Source organism: Leguminivora glycinivorella, chromosome 25, assembly GCF_023078275.1.
Source record: "Leguminivora glycinivorella isolate SPB_JAAS2020 chromosome 25, LegGlyc_1.1, whole genome shotgun sequence".
NCBI classification, from domain to species: domain Eukaryota; kingdom Metazoa; phylum Arthropoda; class Insecta; order Lepidoptera; family Tortricidae; genus Leguminivora; species Leguminivora glycinivorella.
In genome coordinates, this window is record NC_062995.1 from 10,025,943 (window position 1) to 10,046,141 (window position 20,199).

Here is a 20,199-nt window from a genome sequence, read left to right on the forward strand (position 1 = left end):
CATAAAAAAAAAGAGAGGCGTAGGGTTCCAATTGGTTGATTATTATGCAAAACATGGCTAAGAACACTCCCGACTACGAGTAATTCAGCTTTCAAACAAAAATACTTAATCTATATCTGTTCATACGTTCGGGAGCTACGATGCAACAGACAAACATGTCAAACTTAGGTTAAAAACATCGAATAGTGCCGGCGAAAACGATTTTATAACCCCCGACGCAAAAACGACGGGGAGTTATAAGTTTGACGTGTCTGTCTGTTTGTCTGTCAGTCTGTGTGTGTGTGTCTGTCTGTGGCATCGTAGCTCCCGAACGGATGAACAGATTTGGATTTAGTTTTTTTTTGTCTGAAAGCTGAGTTAGTCGGGAGTGTTCTTAGCCATGGTTTATGAAAATCCGTCCTATATCGCGGTAGGGGGCTTTTTCAAAATTTTAGTTTTGTACATACATTCATACATACATTCACGCCTGTATCCCATAAAGGGGTAGGCAGATGCAACAAGGCAGCACATGAAACTACAAAAATCGCTCCTAAAGGAAAAAACGTGCGTCCCCCTCCTCTAACTTTTGAACCATATGTTTAAAAAATATGAAATAAATCACAAAAGTAGAACATTATAAAGACATTCTAGGAAAATTGTTTTGAACTTGATAGGTTCAGTAGTTTTTGAGAAAAATACGGAAAACTACGGAACCCAACACTGAGCGTGGCCCGACACGCTCTTGGCCGGTTTTTTAGTGTGATGGAGGATACTGACCGTCGTTACTGGCCGCAACTAACGCCTCCCTGAGATCAGCCTGCGCACACACATCCAGCGCCAGTCTCTCTGCCGCCTCTGCACACCATGTCTGCAATAACAAATAACAGATATTACCACAGAATATATAATAGTACAAGTCGAGAAGGATCTAAAAGACCTGAACATCTCACCAACGACAACCCAGGACAGACGGTCCTGGTGCCTACGTACAAGGAGGCCCGACCCCAATTGAAAATGGGAATGTGGCAGGAAGAAGAAGATATAATAGTACAAGTACAGAAGGCCCACTGCTTTGATGTTCACGAAATGCCGCCTTTTTAAATGCTAACAAAATTCTGACAAAGAAACGAGCCGCACGTGCGCAGCTTCGGACGATAGGGTTGCTTATGAATTAAAATAAAATTAATACTCAGATAAAATGTTCTAATTACTATTATATTCAAGTCTTGTGTACTTTCTAGGTACATGTACAGTATTTATATATTTTTGTTTAAGTCCCAACATCACAAGCCTTATTGAACTTTTCAGTGGGACTTAATCAATCGTGCCTAGATCTGTGTCTATTCTATATTGTCCTATTTTATTCATGATGTCTATTTAACTAAGCATTATTAGCCATTCCACACGCAGACATCGCATATGAACCTTTAAAAAACTCGCGACGTAAAGTAACAATAGAAAGTGCGAACGTCCGTCCGAGCCGTGCTATATCCTCTGTCTCACCTCCTGACTAGTGTCGTCGTCAGTGCGTCTCAGTCGCACGCGGCTGGCTAGTTTGGCGTGTCGCGGGGAGGCGGTACACACTGGATCACCGTCCGAGCCGTGCTATATCCTCTGTCTCACCTCCTGACTAGTGTCGTCGTCAGTGCGTCTCAGTCGCACGCGGCTGGCTAGTTTGGCGTGTCGCGGACATGCGGTACACACTGGCGCACCGTCCGAGCCGTGCTATATCCTCTGTCTCACCTCCTGACTAGTGTCGTCGTCAGTGCGTCTCAGTCGCACGCGGCTGGCTAGTTTGGCGTGTCGCGGACATGCGGTACACACTGGCGCACCGTCCGAGCCGTGCTATATCCTCTGTCTCACCTCCTGACTAGTGTCGTCGTCAGTGCGTCTCAGTCGCACGCGGCTGGCTAGTTTGGCGTGTCGCGGACATGCGGTACACACTGGCGCACCGTCCGAGCCGTGCTATATCCTCTGTCTCACCTCCTGACTAGTGTCGTCGTCAGTGCGTCTCAGTCGCACGCGGCTGGCTAGTTTGGCGTGTCGCGGACATGCGGTACACACTGGCGCACCGTCCGAGCCGTGCTATATCCTCTGTCTCACCTCCTGACTAGTGTCGTCGTCAGTGCGTCTCAGTCGCACGCGGCTGGCTAGTTTGGCGTGTCGCGGACATGCGGTACACACTGGCGCACCGTCCGAGCCGTGCTATATCCTCTGTCTCACCTCCTGACTAGTGTCGTCGTCAGTGCGTCTCAGTCGCACGCGGCTGGCTAGTTTGGCGTGTCGCGGACATGCGGTACACACTGGCGCACCGTCCGAGCCGTGCTATATCCTCTGTCTCACCTCCTGACTAGTGTCGTCGTCAGTGCGTCTCAGTCGCACGCGGCTGGCTAGTTTGGCGTGTCGCGGACATGCGGTACACACTGGCGCACCGTCCGAGCCGTGCTATATCCTCTGTCTCACCTCCTGACTAGTGTCGTCGTCAGTGCGTCTCAGTCGCACGCGGCTGGCTAGTTTGGCGTGTCGCGGACATGCGGTACACACTGGCGCACCGTCCGAGCCGTGCTATATCCTCTGTCTCACCTCCTGACTAGTGTCGTCGTCAGTGCGTCTCAGTCGCACGCGGCTGGCTAGTTTGGCGTGTCGCGGGGAGGCGGTACACACTCGCGCACCGTCCGAGCCGTGCTATATCCTCTGTCTCACCTCCTGACTAGTGTCGTCGTCAGTGCGTCTCAGTCGCACGCGGCTGGCTAGTTTGGCGTGTCGCGGGGAGGCGGTACACACTCGCGCACCGTCCGCCGAGCCGTGCTCGCGCTCGCAGCTACCCGAACTCGCGTGTGGACGGGTGTAGCCGCAACATCTGTCAATAAATAAATCATTATGAACAAATCAGGCAGGCTGTCATGGTCGCTCGATAAATTATATAACATCAGGCCGACCTGTCTGGACTAGCGCGTAGTGACCCTACCTGCTACGCCGCGGTCCTGGGTTCGAACCCGGTAAAGGCATTGATTTGTGTTCCTGAGTCATGGATGTTTTCTATGTATATAAGTATTTGTATATTATATACAGCGTGTGTATTCCATACGGGCGAATATTTGAATAACGATTAGTATTGGACCTAAGGAGCCTAACTACATGGTTTTTTTATTGAATAGATGAGATTTTTTTTTTTCATACATAATAATTCAGCACGCAATGTATTACGTCCACATCAATTAGCGTACCTACCTAAACGTCATTACGACATGACGTTTATGTCGTGTCAAGTTAATATGGACGGCGTACATTGCTGCTTGGTCAGATTTAAAAAAATAATTTTACTCTTAATTAATAACACTTTTTAATAAAATGATTATCCTATATGATTCGTATGATTAGATACTATAACTGGATACATTATTCGCCCGTATGGAATCCACACGCTGTATATCGTTGTCTGAGTACCCACAACAGAAGCCTTCTTGAGCTTACCGTGGGCCTCAGTCAATCTGTGTAAGAATGTCCAATAATATTTATTTATTTATTTAAAACGGTCATTGGCGCCCAAGGACATTTCTCTACTGACAACTAGGCAGTGATTCTTTTATAGGGTTTCGTACCAAAAAGGTACAACAGGAACCCTTATGGTGCGACTCTGTCCGTCTGTCACATTACTAAATATCTCGAGAACTATTAATTCTATCAACTTGAAATTTGGAATGGTTGTGAATATTTTAAACCTCTACAAGTAAAAAGTATATATTTTTAAAATATATGAATTTTAATTGTAGAAAATGGCCAAAATGCAAGGAGGGCAATCTGTAAATTTTAAGGTACTAGGTCAAGTGGCGTATCGTTAGAAAGAGCTGAAATTGAACGTAAATAAACTATTTTTTTATTATTTCTTGTTGTGAAAAAAAAAGTATTTTGAAGAAAAAAAATACCGTGAATTAAGTTTGTACGGAACCTTCGGTGGGCGAGTCCGACTCGCACTTGGCAGGTTTTTTTTAGGTTAGCTAGCTGTTCTTACCTCGCCGTGCTTAGACAGATCTCGGAGTCTCTCGCAGAGAGATCTAGACTGGTGTCGCAGTTGTCTATGGGGTGTGTCTCGCTTGAGCTCATCTCTTGTGGCTTTTCTATCCTGAAATTATAATTTTAGTAACTTTGTAAATATTATATTGAACTTTATATTGAATTGTAGGTACCCGTGTGGTGACGGGTTAAGAATTTCACCACCCCCTTTCTTTCCTTGGATGTCGTAGAAGGCGACTATGGGATATGGGTTAAATTGTGGCGTAGGCGAGAGGCTGGCAACCTGTCACTGCAATGTCACAGTTTCGTTTTCTTTCAACCCCTTATATGCCAAGAGTGGCACTGAAGCTTAAGTAGTTTCATGTGCTCTGCCTACCCCTTTATGGGATACAGGCGTGATCGTATGTATGTATGTATATTGAATTTTGTAATAATTAATAATGAAATAAATAAAAAAAATCTTTACGATATCTGCATCCGATATCTAAAAAAGAAAAAATATCGCAAATATCGTCATCGTATTATTATTATTTATTTATTTAATAAAACATCTTATATAGAAACTTAAATGTAAATACAATGTCCCCCAAAACTGTTTACACAGTTTGACTGTGGGATCTGGGTGAGTCTAAAGGTACATAATTATAATTAGTTGTCATGGTAATGAATACAGATCTACATAAGTATATTGCCAAAGATGGTTAGGTAGTTCACAAATGAGGCATCTAAATTTTGTCTAGGTAGTGTTTGAACAAAGCCCTCTTAAATCTATTTTTGTTTTTCTCCGTTCTAATAGCCATGTACAAGTTTCTAATGGGTTGGCAACGCGCATATGACACCCCTTGAGTTGCAGGCGTCCATAGGCAACGGTGACCGCTTTCCATCAGGTGGACAGTATACCTGTTTTCCACCGACGTGGTATAAAAAAAATTGTGTCAAAATATACTATGTCAATATCGAGAGAGGAAGTAAAGGGCTATGTTTTTGTTTGTATGAAAAGCCGATTTCGCGCAAGTTCTTCACTCTCATATTAAAGGCTGGCGTCCTCTGGGCTCGCCGAGTCGTATTTCAATAATTCGCCTTCTGCATTTACTATGCAACTGCGTCCATTGGCGACGCGTCGAGTTAATTCGCAATTCATAGTAAATGTAAACGCGCTAAGCGCCGGTGACCTAGCGGTAAGAGCGTGCGACTTTCAGGAGGTGGCGCGATCGAACCCTGGCTCGTACCATTGACTTTTTCGGAACTTATGTGCGAAACGTCATTTGATATTTGCCAGTCGCTTTCCGGTGAAGAAAAAAATCGTGAGGAAACCGGACTAATATGTCCAAACTGATGTTAAATAAAAAATATTCTATTTTATTCTAATATCAATAAGGCCTAACCCTTTGGGTTGGAAGGTCAGATGGCAGTCGCTTTCGTAAAACTAGTGCCTGTGCCAAACCTTGAGATTAGTTGTCACAGCGGAGCCCAGGCTTCCATGAGCTATGGCGAATGCCGGGGTAACGCAAGGAGGATGGAGTAAATATATGGAGAACGTAGATTTACTGGACTTAGGGCCGGTTGCATCAAACCGTTTGTCACCGTTAAATTGTTTGTTAAATTTTATTGTATGTAAAGTTCCATAGACGTCTGCTACTTGACGATGATGTGTCTGTCAAATGTGGTTGACGCAACTGGCCCTTACTCGATTCGACGTAAGTGGACACCAGCCTTAAGACTACTCAGTACCACAGAATTACAGTTAAACCAGAATGAGTAGTTAGGTCAAAAAGTGTGTCCACATGAGAGGTCATTGTTTGGGCTGGTGTCCCTCTCGCACTTACTGACAATGTCAACATTATTCAGTGACGTCATCACTGTCATACATTGGGGATACCAGTCAATTTTCAAAGTTACTACCAAATCTACTAATACCCATTTGAACGTATTTTTTAATTATACAAATCTTTGATTTATTGGTATCAAAATAATTACATTATAATTATTTTCCAATTCTTTGAAATATATCGAAACCCTACTTTAACCCTAAAATAATATAAGAAGTTATAAAGTCAGGTAATATACAGATAAAAATACTACTACCATGGTAACCTCATTAACACTGGCCACACGTGCGAGAGGGACACCAGCCCAAACAATGCCCTCTCATGTGGACCGTTTTCGCTAGTCTGATACGATCACCTTTCTGTCTCAGTGATAAGGTTCAATTTAGTATGGCAAAAAATGTGATTCCACAATCTACACTGAGAGAAATTTGCATTGTGAATTTAACAAGTTCGACTTGTTGCGGTTTATCCGTTTGAATCAGCCAAACGTATGTTTAAAACAATATGTGTCAGGTTGTTTTTATAAAATCGACTTGTTGATTCAAATATATTGCCGATTCAAATGACAAGTAGCTTGTTGTTTGAACCAAAGAGCACGTAGGCGCTATTTTAACCAAAAAACTTGTTGAACGAACATGAAAACTGGTTGTATTTTCTCTCAGTGTAGTTTAATAATTCTAAATCTATGCTCAGTACTCACCTGACTTGGACCTCGTGCTTGAAAGCCTCTGATTCTGGTTCCGCCTTCTCCTGGGGCGTCGGTAGCTCAGCTGGGCTGACGAGCGACGAACTGTCATTCTGCAAGACAAAATAATCTGTCAGCAAGTCATCACAGGCCCCGTCGCCGAATGGCATTTCTCCGACGCGAAACGAAAACGAAAGGTTGTCTGGCTCTGTCGCGCCAATACGCAAGAGCGATAGAGAGGGTGTGTAATGATTGGTATAATAACGTTTGATATAACAACATTTCGTATACAGTATGTAAACTAACGAAAACCATTTACTGTAACCCGTAAATGTCCAGGTGATACTGAGAAACTTTTACTATGGGATCAACCCCGAAATCACGAAAATATCTTCTGACAGTTTCATAGGTAGTTTTATTTTATAGTAAGTATTTCCTATGGGAGAGTAAATTTTTATTTCGCGTTTTGGGTGTTGGTCCCATAGTAAAAGTTGCTCTGTGTAACTTAAATATTAACAGGCTTCAGTAAATGGTTTTCGTTGGTTTACATACTGTATATTTAAAGGATATAATCACTCATTTGACATAATTAACATTTGGTATAACCACAAAATATCTACTTTTATTTTGTATAATCATTATTTCGTATAACACTTATTTATAATAACCGTTATATGGTATAACTATCTACATATTGATATACGACAAACAGTATAAAACATTTCATGAATTAATTTCATTCTTTTTTGAAGGAATCACAGTTCTAACCTAACCTAACCGACTTTTCTGATAGCAGTACATATGTTTAAGGGTCACAGTTCTAACTAACCTAACCTATTTTTCTGGTAGCAGCGCGTTGTGTGTAGGGGTCACAGTTCTAACCTAATCTACTTTTCTGGTGAATGATGGATCTAATTTATTCTAACTGTGCTTTAGAAAGAATTTGTGTTATACAATTTATTTATTATCGGAAATAAGCATTATACTCAAAGTATGTTATAATAAATGTTATTCGAAAAACATATCATTATATTAATTAAGAATTATACAATTCGTTAGTATATTATTTGTTGTTATATGATTCAATAATTATATCAAATGATCGTTATAGGTATAACGACTAAAAATATACCAAAAAAAGTTATATCGATCGATACGCACCCCGATAGAGATATATATCTACTAGCGTTTCGTTTCGTGAGCGTTTGTGCCATTCGGCTACGCACCCTGATCTAGAGGGCCTCTTTTGTGTATGGAGATTGCAAGTTTCCATTTTTATAAGTTTAAATTTCCTATATTTCTTGTGAAACTTCCATGAAACTCCCAAGAACTTATCATTTCTTTGGAAAATTTATTGGTAAGCTTGTTATTGAAAGATTGCTGATTTGCGTAAGACAAGAGAAATCTAATCTAGAGCAGAGCCCAACTGGGGTAGTACCTCCGCCTTACAGAAGACCGCAGCCAAATAGCACTAGACCCTACTCATAGTGTTGTGTTCCTGCTGAGTAAGGTTGCCAGAGCTCAACGAGGGTGCGGTGTGCTGATGACGGGAGGACTTACGGAACTAACTTGTTCCGTCTATTGTCCTTTGAGTCGTCGGCAACTCGAACCCTCCTTAGAACTTGTACACTCCTTTTTGCTGTGTACTTAACACAGCAAAAGGGAATGTACAAGTTTCTAATGGGGTGGCAACGCGCATGTGACACTGTTTGAGTTGCAGGCGTCCATAGGTTACGGTGACCGCTTTACATCAGGCGGGCCGTATGCTTGTTTGCCACCGACGTAGTATAAAAAAATCACATTATGAAAATTTAATTAATTACGTTATTTACAGAAAAAAAAATCATGTCCCATAGTCTTGGGACGCCCTGACCGCGTAATTCATTGCAGGTTAATAAATAAACACCCCGTGTACAGTGTGACCTGAATAGCTGTATTATGATTATTGACGCATATTTTCGCGTTATGGCTCGCTTCCTGGGGCCAGGCTGCCAGACCGGAAATCGAAACATCGCTTGATTTCCGGTTAAGATGTGCCCGGCGACGTTTGACAGAACCTAACTAAAGCCAGGCTAGTGTAAGACCACATCTCGGACACTGGCAACACTGGCATCTCGGACAAATATATGAAAGAGACGCGTTCCTAGCACACATTCTAAGCTCGTGTAGGTGAACGCGTACTATGCTTGTATAAGTGAGATATGACAGGTTCAGTGTTCGCGTTTTTGACAGGCGGTGACTGCGTGGTAACCGAGAGTGGATGGCCGGCACTTTCAGCGGGGAGCGGGAGTGGCCATACCGTACTATAGTGCTCTGTGACGATTGCGACTAAGACTTATATAGATGTAGGTTGAAACATATCATTTCATCATATAATTTATTGAAATTAATTTCCATAGAGTGCCTACCTAGTCTGATAATATTTTTGATGAATACTTTTGCATGTTAAATTGTGTCTTATTATTTAATTCATGTTAATTATAAGATGTAATGTTTTGAAAAGAAGTGGCCCGCCGAGTTTCTCGCCGGTCCCATAGTGGATACCCCCCTCCAAACTGAGGGGGGACTGAAATCTTCTCGCGGCAGAGGCGTAGGGTTAGAGCCGGCGTAGCTTTATTTGACGTTCATATGCGCATTGTAATATGACTAATATGCCTACTTGTAAAATAAATATTTCATTTTCATTTCATTCCCATTTTCATTTTCATACCTGGTCTGTCCTAGATCGATCTGCGTCGTTATCAAGCTCCCCCGCCGGTTGTGTCGTCGACTCACACTCATCTGAAACAATACGTTAGAACATTCAGTTACAACCCGACATTATCATCTAGGATTCTAGGTATCAACACCGAAAGGTATCACGGAAAGGCTTTAAATAACCAACAATGCCGGCGGCTATATTTCCGAGCTAGTATAACCCGGCAACCTTCAAATCAAGGGTGAACAGCCGGCGAATTATGCCTCAAATTTTATCACTTACCCACGTGGATAAAGTATCCGTCACGCTCTGGCAAGTATGTCAGTGTGAGAGTGACAGATATCTTATCCACGTGGATAAGTGATAAAATTGAAAGCATGATACGCAGGCAGGCATTTTCTGGGCGAGCTCACTCCATCGTAGGCCACGACTTTGCCTTTGGATAGTCTGTGGTCAAGAGTAATGCCTGATTTAGACGGCGTGCGAACTCGCATGCGATTTTAGTTACATTGCGGGCTGTTGAGGTTACATACAATTTTGCACAGCCATCAAATACCGCAATGTAATAAAACTCGTATACGAGTTCTCGTACCGTCTAAATGGGCCCTAAGCCCATTTATAATTAAAAAAAAAGCAAAGGGACCTAATCTGATGTTTCTTGTTTAGGAATAGCCTTCGCCTGTTTATCGGCCGCGCTTCTTCTAACCAGGCGGTCAAGCACGGTCGCGTGATAAAGCGTATCATGTCAGTCCGTCCTTAGCGCACAATTTTAGGTGCGACCGGGACGCATCAGGGCTGCTATAGGGTTTATCACACTAGTGTGCTACGCTCGCAGCTCAGTCAACCTCGCATCAGCACGCTCTGCCTACAGCGCCCGGGTCATTCTGCCATGCGAGATCTCATGACACTGTCTTTGTACTAAACCAGCTTCTCACCTGACACTTCTTCCTCAGGAATAGCCCTCGCCTGTTTATCAGCCGCCCTCCTTCTGACCAGCTCAGCTATAACCCCGTGTAACTCGGCCAGTCTTGCGTCATGAGCTCTCGCGGAAGCGTCGCTGAAATGAGTTACATTGAATAACTCACCCGACACGGCCATTCTACTTCTGCACGTCCCCGTGACACAAAAACTAACCTGAAACCTCCTCTTCTGGAGTAGCCCTTCAGGCTTGCTTATCCGCTGCCCTCCTTCTGCCCAGCTCAGCTATAACCCCATGTATTAACTCAGCCGCCCCTACATCGCCCGGGCCATTCTGCCATGCGCGGTCTCATGACACTGTCTGCTAAAGCACCTTTTATACTAAACCAGCTTCTCACCTGACACTTCTTCCTCAGGAACAGTAGCGGCTTGCCCTAAAGAGCGCTTGTGCGGTGCACTCCCAAAAATAATCACAATTAAACTATAGTAATACATCAATTTTGGTACCTCAAATTAATGTATTATACTGTATAAAAACTATCGCAAAAAAGTCCAATCAAACAATTACTTATATTTCTTAAAAGTTCATTAAACAGTCTATATTATAATCCGCCAATTCCCTTCTTATACAATTTCATACGCACCGCGCTCAACGGAGCGCTTTGAATTGCGCTCCTATGGAGAAATATTCAGTACATTCTCTAATACGAAATTCAGTAAGAGCGAAAGAGAAGTTTAGTCATAGCTCCGCGCGTGAGACAGAAGATTATGTATGAAATATTAGGTAAATCTGGAGCGCCGCTCCTAGGGACGTTTGACCACAGAGCTATATCAAGATAGAAAGAAAAAGTATCCTATTTAGTACCGCGAACGGCAGTCTGCTCGACGATTGGATGTCAAAATTAGTTTTCCATTGCGGTTTAAATATGACGAGCTCGATTTGGCGTGCGTTCAAAACGAGCGACCTATAAACATGAAATAAATGCTAGAATAATGTGTATGTAATGAAAATAAATTGATTTGTTCTTAGAGTACGAGCGATGTAAAAATAAGCCATGAATTCAAACTGTCGAGTCAATTCACATTCGTGATATCAAGTATTTATCTATTTATTCAACAGATTAAAAAGTATGCAACACAAATTAAATTACAAATACATCCATGCAAAAATCTTAAACTAACTTATATTATAAATATACTAAACTACATTAATAATTAACTAGGATAATCCAATCATAATAAGAACACCAATCAATGCGAAATGTTACACGATCGGTCTCCCTGTCAACCGCCAAGCTTTTTCCTTCTATCTCGATATAGGTCTGTGCGTTTGTCCTTGATTACCGTCTCGGTTGCACCGCGCAGGCGCGATATTCGTCGCGGTCTTCCGCGACCCGCGTATTTCGCGCGCTATTTTGTTAATTGTTAGTAAACACTAGATAAACAAGTTTTAAGGCACGCGCGGGAATACAATTTTGCCTTATTTTGAAACCGCATAATTGAATTGTTTTTATTGCAAGTGTGTGAGAATGGATGGATACAATGTGACATTTATAAAAGAGTGTGAAAAAACTTTTGCAACGCGATTAGAATTAAAAGCTAAAGGACCACCGCGGCCCGACCTTAAACTTACGCAAATATGTTTTTCAAAAACCAAAACTTTTACACGTGTTTTTAAAACGGAACAGTATGAAAAAACACCGTGGTTATGTGGATGTGAAAAAAGTGACAAACTGTTTTGCTTTCCATGTCTTTTATTTGGAGCGGGCGCGGACGGCGGAGGTGGTGAGTCTGCATGGACCGATACCGGCGTCAGTGACTTATCACATCTTTCGATAAAAATAGAAAAAAAACATTCACAATCCCGCATTCATTTACTGAATGAACTGCAGTTTTCGTCTATTCATTTTTATGTTTTACTGTTATTAATACTGAAGGTGGGCAGCTATATAAACTAAATAAAGAATATTTTTCATTGAAATTTTAACTTATAGTTCAGGCATTTGTTGGAAAATTGAAGCAAAGAAAATAAATGCATCCCTGAGCCAATTTAATATGATTTAAATTTAATCACATTGAATAAGTACAAACAGGAACACTAGACTTTATGCCGTTGTAATAGGAATTACAAATACACAGTTAATAGTGTTGCTTATGTTACTACATACATGTAGAACCTTGGGCCTTACGATGATTATTTGAGTGAACACCCACAAATTACAGCCGCGAGCCGCCTCTGCTCAGGAATAGCCCTCGCTTGTTTATCAGCCCTCCTCCATGAGACACACTGAACATGATTGATACATGACATGGGTTACATTGAATAACCCCGACACGGCCATCCTACTTCTGCACGTCCTCGTGACACTAAAACTAACCTGAAACCTCCTCTTCTGGAATAGCCTTCGCTTGTTTATCAGCCGCCCTCCTTCTGACCAGCTCAGCTATAACTCCATGTAACTCCGCCAGTCTTGCGTTATGAGCTCTCGCGGCCGCGCCTACATAGCCCGGGCCATTCTGCCATGCGAGGTCTCATGACACTGTCTGCTAAAGCACCTTTTGTATTAAACCAGCTTCTTACCTGACACTTCTTCCTCAGGAATAGCCCTCGCTTGTTTATCAGCCGCCCTTCTTCTCACCAGCTCAGCTATAACCCCATGTAACTCGGCCAGTCTTGCGTCATGAGCTCTCGCGGCCGCGGCGGCCCGCGCGCGTTCCGCTGACAACGCCCGGGCGAGAGCATCGCGCTCACAACGGAGAGTTGTCGCGTCGGGGGCACCGCTGCTTTGTGTTGTTACCTGGAAAGGTAAAAATGTGGTTAGGTTTTGATACTACTTCGAGCAGCGGTAGACAAAGTCAGGCCAAACCCGGCCCACAAAAAGAATGTTATGCGGCCCTCCACCCATCCTTCAGAATAGAGTGTGATATGACTAGCACTGTAAACCTGGCCCTCCTGACTAAGACTGGGACCTCAAGTGACATATGTTTCCTCTGCCAAAATTGTGCTAGGTCGTGCCGCTCACAAATCAGCCTCCACAGTCGCCAAACCCGTTGTCTAAACAGCAATGCGTAAATCGTCTGCAATAGACGCAAAGGTCTGTGATGATGATGAAGAAAGCTCTTAATTTTGTTACATAACTAGTAAACCTAATTAGTAAAAACATTAATGAATTATCGCATCTGTCAGGTCAGGTTCATCAAGGATCTACGGTCAGTGCCCCGGAACCAACAGCGCGTAAGACACCATATTAGGAGCAGACTTAGAATTACTCCTACAGGATAGAGCATTTGTTTCGTCTTGTATACTTTTGTAATATAGGGTTAGGGGGCTATAAAAAAAAAATCATTTATTTCAGACCTTGAGCCCATATTAAAATACAACACAACACATAATTATGTGGTCAAGAATGTCGATATCTCACAAGTTATCGACGTTACTCGGACATTTATTTATTTTAATTGCACAAAATATACTCAAAAATGTACAAATGGCGGACTTAATGCCAAAAGGCATTCTCTACCAGTCAACCATAGGGTCAAACAGAGATTCAATATAAATGGTGCAGAGAAAAAACAAAAAGATGATGAACTAAGAAGAAAAGCAAACTATGTATAGACTACATATTATATTGCTTATGATTAATATTTTTAGTTGTTAATATTTCTATTAATTTAATTTGTTTAACTTTAATAAAATACTCTGTAAGTGTAATGTTTACATGTCAAAGTGCCCCTGTGGCCTATTTGCTGAAAAAATGATTTTGTATTCATACATATTACATACATACATACATACAGTCACGCCTGTATCCCATAAAGGGGTAGGCAGAGCACATGAAACCCCTTTCTGCCTACCCCTTTTGTATTCATATACATATACATTGCACCACAAATAGTCTGAAATATACACTAAGTCCAGAATACGTGTGTATAGGAGACAAATGAGCAGACTATCGACTTAAACGACACCATCACGGGAAGCATGGTCGCGCGATAGACGATAAAATAGCAGGCCGTCCCTATCGCACTTACAAATAGTGCGATAGGGACGGCCTGCTATTTTATCGTCTATCGCGCGACCATGCTTCCCGTGCATATCGATCTAAAGTTGTCTGGAAAAGATTGATACTTTTTTTCATCCTCATCATATCAGCCTTTTATCGCCTGATCAAACTGCTGAGCATAGGCTTTTCTTCTAGTACGCCACTTCTCCCGGTCCTGGGCTAGACTCATCCAGTTGTGACCCGTAATTTTCCGGATTTCGTCGACACCACGAGCCAACGGATGCCAGGCACTTCTTACATTTGTAAGCGGCCACTATTCCGCTAACATCTTAGTCCACCTGCCATCACTCTTTGAAGATTGCTATAAGCTCTTTTGCAGCCGGCGTATTCAGCCGGCGTATCATGCTTACAATTATATCACTTGTCCACGTGGATAAGATAACTGTCACTCTCACACTGACATACTTGCCAAAGCGTGACGGATGATTTATCCACGTGGATAAGTGATAATTGGAATCATAATACGCCGGCTGCTTCCAATTTTATCACTTATCTATGTTGATAAAGTATCCGCCACGCTTTGGCAAGTATGTCAATGTGAGAGTGACATGTCTTAATCGCGTGGATAAATGATACAATTGGAAGCATAATACGCCGACAGAAGTCGGAAGTCGATATAAAAATAGGTTTTTCTCAAACATGGTATGAAATATTGATGTCATGTGCCTTATAATTGGCAGCGAAGTATGACGTTGCAGGTGCGGCTAGGACGATTGATAGATAATGAAATTTCATACAAACCTTGCAGGCCAAGGCCGGCAAAGTCTTCTTTTTTAATTTCCAAACACAGATAATTGTGACATAACATCCAGGTATTTAGCCAATTAAAAAAAAACTATAAGGGGCTTTATAGACGTGCCGACTGCAACTGGTACGGGCCCTAGACAATATTTGATTTTGGGTGCGTTTTCATACAAAAAAATTTTTTTTCGTTTTTTTTTTAAAAAAAATTCATTTTTTTGTTTTTTTATAGGCGTACTCGCTTCGCTCGGCCGTCTATATGTCTTCGGCCGGCAACCCCATTTGTCCCGGCCTCTGTAGTAATGTACTATTTTTTTTGCAAAGTCGATATCATAATACCGCGAACTGTATAATGCGGGATCTGGTAGGGTGTAGTCTATAAGAGCCTTTCATTATCGTCCTCTTGTCATTAAGGGGGCTCTAATCGGGCGTGACGGACGCAAGAACTAATCTTATATTATTTGTCTTTGTTGCAAAAAGACGAGGATTCGCACAAGAATAAGGAAAATTCAACAAAAAACTATATTGTCTGCATTATCAAGCAGCTCTTTTGTCATCTCAAGTTATGGAAAATACGAAATTTAAGCCACATTAAAAATAATAAACAGACATAAACGTAAAGTGAGTGTTACAGTCATTCAATACAATGTCGTCAATGATTCGTGTGGCAAAAAATACGGAGTAAGGTACAGCGGGGCAAATATCGACTGGGGGGCAATTGTAACTGATCCATTTTTTCCATTAATACACTATGATGTTGAATTCCACATGCATCCACTGAACACGCCTACCATATAAAACCGGTGGACTCTCTATTTAATAATGCAAACATTGTAAAACATGGAAAAAATGGACCCGTTACATTTGTCCCCCAGTCGAGATTTAAGTTCCCCCAGAGAGAAATAATCCATAGAGGAATAAGTAAGGGAAGAGTTGTAACTGCCTACATCAGTAAATGCGGGTTATTTGTAGTGACATCTAGCGACAATCACGCGTCAAATAGCTTAAATTATACCACTACTCGATACTAGGTGTCAACAGTGTATCGTCTGCCAACAATTTAATATTAGAACAGTTTACAACTTATATTACAAGCAGAAGGAATTGAAAACAGGATACTGATTAATACTATTGCAATATTACCTAAAAATTGGTGAGCATTAAACTTTTCGTTCGTCGCGACATCTATTGACAAGAGCAGTACTGATAATTTACGCTATTTGACGCGTGATTGTCGCTAGATGTCACTACAAATAACCCGCATTTACTGATGTATGGAGTTACAACTCATCCCTTACTTATTCCTCTATGAAGTAAACGAACAAAGAAAATATATCAATAAAACTGATATCCAACCTAATTAAAGAGCATCATTCTTAAGAACGTACCATAAAATTGATTCCATTCCGCATCGGGGGCGCTGTGACCGGTCGCAGGCTGGAATACCTCCAAGAAGACTCCCTGGACACTTCCTCGTCAGCCACGTTAGGACAGCACAGGTACCAGCTCCTACTCCTCCTGACTCCAGATCCACTATCCAACTGGCTTAGCGGCAATCGACCAACAAGTTCAAGTTCAGCTAGCAGTGGTTCCTTCTCTTTAGGTTCGGGCATTGGAAACGTTCCAGCTGTTGAATAAGTCTCCTCAGGTCTACATGCTTCAGGAGTAGTGTATTCTGGTAAGCTGTACTGTCTGTCTCTTAGAGGCGGTACGTCGACTTTCGCTCCTTCATTGACCACTTCGTTAGACTCGACATATTCACTCAGCTCATCAGGGTTCCTCGGTTCTTCGTCAGTGATGTGAGGAGTTCCGTTCTGTTTCCGTTTGAGACGCTCGATGTCGGCGTAATAGTAGGCCGTGGAACGGGGTTCCACGGTTCGGTTCCCGGTTAGGTTTAGAGTCATTTTGGCACTTTTCGTTTACATTTTTGCCTGGAGGTTTAAGTTAACTTTGAAGCGTCATTATGAACGTCAAATTTTCGTAGAAATTTGACATTGATGATGACTTCACCAAACTTTAGTCATAATGTCACGTAAAGTTAACGTGACTCGATTCTATGAGTATTGGTGTAACGCCGAGACCGAGTTAGTTATTAATTATTTTACCCGACTAAGTATTTAGGTATATAATCATTAGGTATATAATGCGAATATTATTTCGACCTAACAAGAAATCCTTCCATCTTAGCCCTACCGTAGAAAAGCCCTACAGTATTTGTCACCATATCTGCCACCTTCCAACAAGTAAGTGCATGACAAAATCTCTGCAGCTGCGGTCAAAATCTTAGATCAAATTAAATTATTTTCATTGAAAATACTTTAATTTGTATTTTTAAGTAGTCTCACACTAATTATATTTAAATGGCTTATAAAAATACAGTATATATCACAACATTGACATTAGTTCGACTAAATAATTTTTAACTTTAGCGCCCTCTATCAAGAAATGGCTAGAATTTGAATATATTGATTACAGTCTCACACTATTACAGATGCAGTGCGAAAAGGGTTTCCTTCGGAAACGTTCGTATTTGTCATGCTATTTCAGTCAACGTCAGTACATCTTGTACTGACACTGACTGAAATAGCATGACACGTTCGTACGTTTCCGTAACATTTCGAAGGCAAATCTTTTCGCACTAGATCTGTATACTATTATCCGATGGCCGAGTGGTTTTACAGGCATCCGTCCGGTTAAGGGAGTACGCTGGTTCGATTCCAGCTCGGAACACTTGGAGGCCTTGGTCAGTTTTTCTTTGTATATGACAATTATTTTTTTATATACTACGTCGGTGCAAACAAGCACACGGTCCGCCTGATGGAAAGCGGTCACCATAACCTATGGACGCCTGCAACTCAAGGAGTGTCACATGCGCGTTGCCAACCCATTAGAAACTTGTACACTCCCTTTTGCTGATGTGTTAAGTACACAGCAAAAAGGAGTGTTATACAAGTTCTAAGGAGGGTACGGGTTGCCGACGACTCAAAGGACAATAGACGGAATAAATTAGTTCCATAGGTCCTTCCGTCACCAACACACCGCACCCTCGTTGAGCTCTGGCAGCCTTACTCACCGGCAGGAACACAACACTATGTGATTTAATGTTTATTTTGGGTCATACCGATCCTAACTCTTAATTAAAGCAGTACGTGCGCCTTTTGACCTTGAAGCAAGTTCGCATGACAAACAATGTTTATTAGCTTAGCGAGTGATAACGTCTACGTCTGTAGTACCTCACGATTGCTTTGTTTACAAGGGTGTCTAGCCAAGATAATATTTTATGCTCTACCTTTTTTTTAAGGCTGCTTTCAAAAAAAACGTCAAAATAATGTAAAATTGATAGTTTTAGTCGGTGAAATACTACACTTTCCGTTATCCAATAGATTTATTTAATTCAAATTTCAGTTAGAGCATCTTATTATCTTGATTTTTATAAGACTGGATTTTTGAAAACCAAGTCACTAAATTAATTATGATTTTTTCTTTAACGTACGTTTAGAAAAACTCACGTATAGAGCTGAATTAGTCGATCTTATTTGTAAAATTTGGACGATTTTGATTACTAAAACAGGTAAATTTATAATTCGTATACCCTGTACTACAAACTTCTCAGACTACATTTTGATTATAAGGTTTTAAAAAAAGAGTAAACGAGGCTAAGACGAATTCAATTTTTTTCAGATATTACCGAAAATTAAGTGACAATTTCTTTGAAAATCTAAATCACGTCGAAATAATTTTTGTACTTAATTAATCTGCATCGTTTACTTAAATTGCTGGTATGCCTTAGTGATTATAAATTGCTATTATTTATTTTTGGCAATTTTTTGAAAACGAGCCTTCACCGGTACAATTATTACCACTTTTGGACATTTTCTCATATTTTGTTAGACGAAGTAGAAAAAGTCCTATTATGTGATATATATTTGTAAACTACTCACAAAGCCCTTTAATTTGATACCACACACGGTATGATCAAGCGCTCGGTTGCGATTTCACTGTTTTTCACACGAAAGCCCTCTTAACGCCCGACGCATAAACGACGGGGTGTTATAAGTTTGGCATGTCTGTCTGTCTGTCCGTCTGTCTGTCTGTCTGTTTGTCTGTCTGTGTGTGTGTCTGTCTGTGGCATCGTAGTTCCTGAACGGATGAACCAATTTCGATTTAGTTTTTTTTAAAGCTGTGTTAATCGGGAGTGTTCTTAGCCATGTTTCATGAAAATCGGTCCACTAGGTCGCGGTCGGGGGTTTTTTCAAAATTTTAATTTTGTGGTTAGGTTATTATGGCAGCTAACGAGTAGACGAGTCGCCTGATGGGAAGCAGTCATCGCCGCCCATGGACATAAGCAACATTAGGGGAGCCTCTTATGCGTTGCCGACCTTTGAAAACCCTGCTACCCTGCTTCTTTCCGGGCAGAGCGAGAGGCCCGTTTGTTCTTGGGTTGCCACGTGTAGAGCAAACAAGCGCGGATCTAGCTTCGTGCCCAGGGGGGGGGTCACGTGGCACAGGCCCGGGGCCCCAGGGGGGTCACGTGGTCTATTTTTATGGCCAACTTAGGCTCCAGGGGGGTCATGACCCCCATGACCCCCCCCCCCTGGATCCGCGCATGAGAGCAAAATGAGGATGAAGTTTGATTTGTTGGCGGGAGGTGCGGTGATCCCCGTTGTACAGGCGGTAGAACAAGCACAGAGAGCCAACATCTCTCCGAAAACCAGGGTTCGAAAGGATATCATGATAATTATCTCGATAATTATCGTGATAAAAATAGGTGGATGATTATCATATCAATTTATAATCATCCACCTATTTTTAACCCCCGACGCAAAAACGAAGGGGTGTTATAAGTTTGACGTGTCTGTCTGTCTGTATGTCTGTCTGTCTGTCTGTCTGTGGCCTCGTAGCTCTCGAACGAATGAACCGATTTTGATTTAGTTTTTTTTGTCTGAAAGCTGAGTTAGTCGGGAGTGTTCTTAGCCATGTTTCATGAAAATCGGTCCACTAGGTCGCGGTCGGGGGTTTTTTCAAAATTTTAATTTAGTGGTTAGGTTATTATCAAGAGGAATGACAAACAAAATGGGGGATTTTAATTGGCTTTCAGGATAAAAAATTGGACAAATGAGTTGTACTGAAGCTACAGCAGCATCAAAGCCAATGTTTTTTTTTATCATACATATCACGCGTGTGTTCCCAAAAGGCAAACAGTAGGCAGAACACATGAAACTGTAAGTTTCAGTGCCACCCTCGGCAATTAAGAGGTTGGAAGAAAACGAA

At 41.7% G+C, this 20,199-nt stretch overlaps 1 protein-coding gene across 5 annotated transcripts in view; it reads right to left on the reverse strand.

The window, feature by feature from the left end:
• Positions 1–20,199, reverse strand: part of LOC125239433 — a 44,801-nt gene that overhangs the window by 3,946 nt on the left and 20,656 nt on the right. For 4 of the 5 annotated variants that reach the window (XM_048147010.1, XM_048147009.1, XM_048147005.1 and 1 more), the window contains exons 2-8: positions 16,317–16,859; positions 12,705–12,921; positions 9,218–9,288; positions 6,523–6,620; positions 3,992–4,102; positions 2,683–2,839; positions 757–847 (exon numbers count right to left, since the gene is read on the reverse strand). In XM_048147010.1, the coding sequence (XP_048002967.1) occupies positions 757–847; positions 2,683–2,839; positions 3,992–4,102; positions 6,523–6,620; positions 9,218–9,288; positions 12,705–12,921; positions 16,317–16,832 (1,261 nt within the window). In that variant the 5' untranslated portion in view covers positions 16,833–16,859. Of the gene's footprint in view, positions 1–756; positions 848–2,682; positions 2,840–3,991; positions 4,103–6,522; positions 6,621–9,217; positions 9,289–12,704; positions 12,922–16,316; positions 16,877–20,199 lie in introns of all 5 variants that reach the window. The other variant, XM_048147008.1, reaches the window with a different exon arrangement.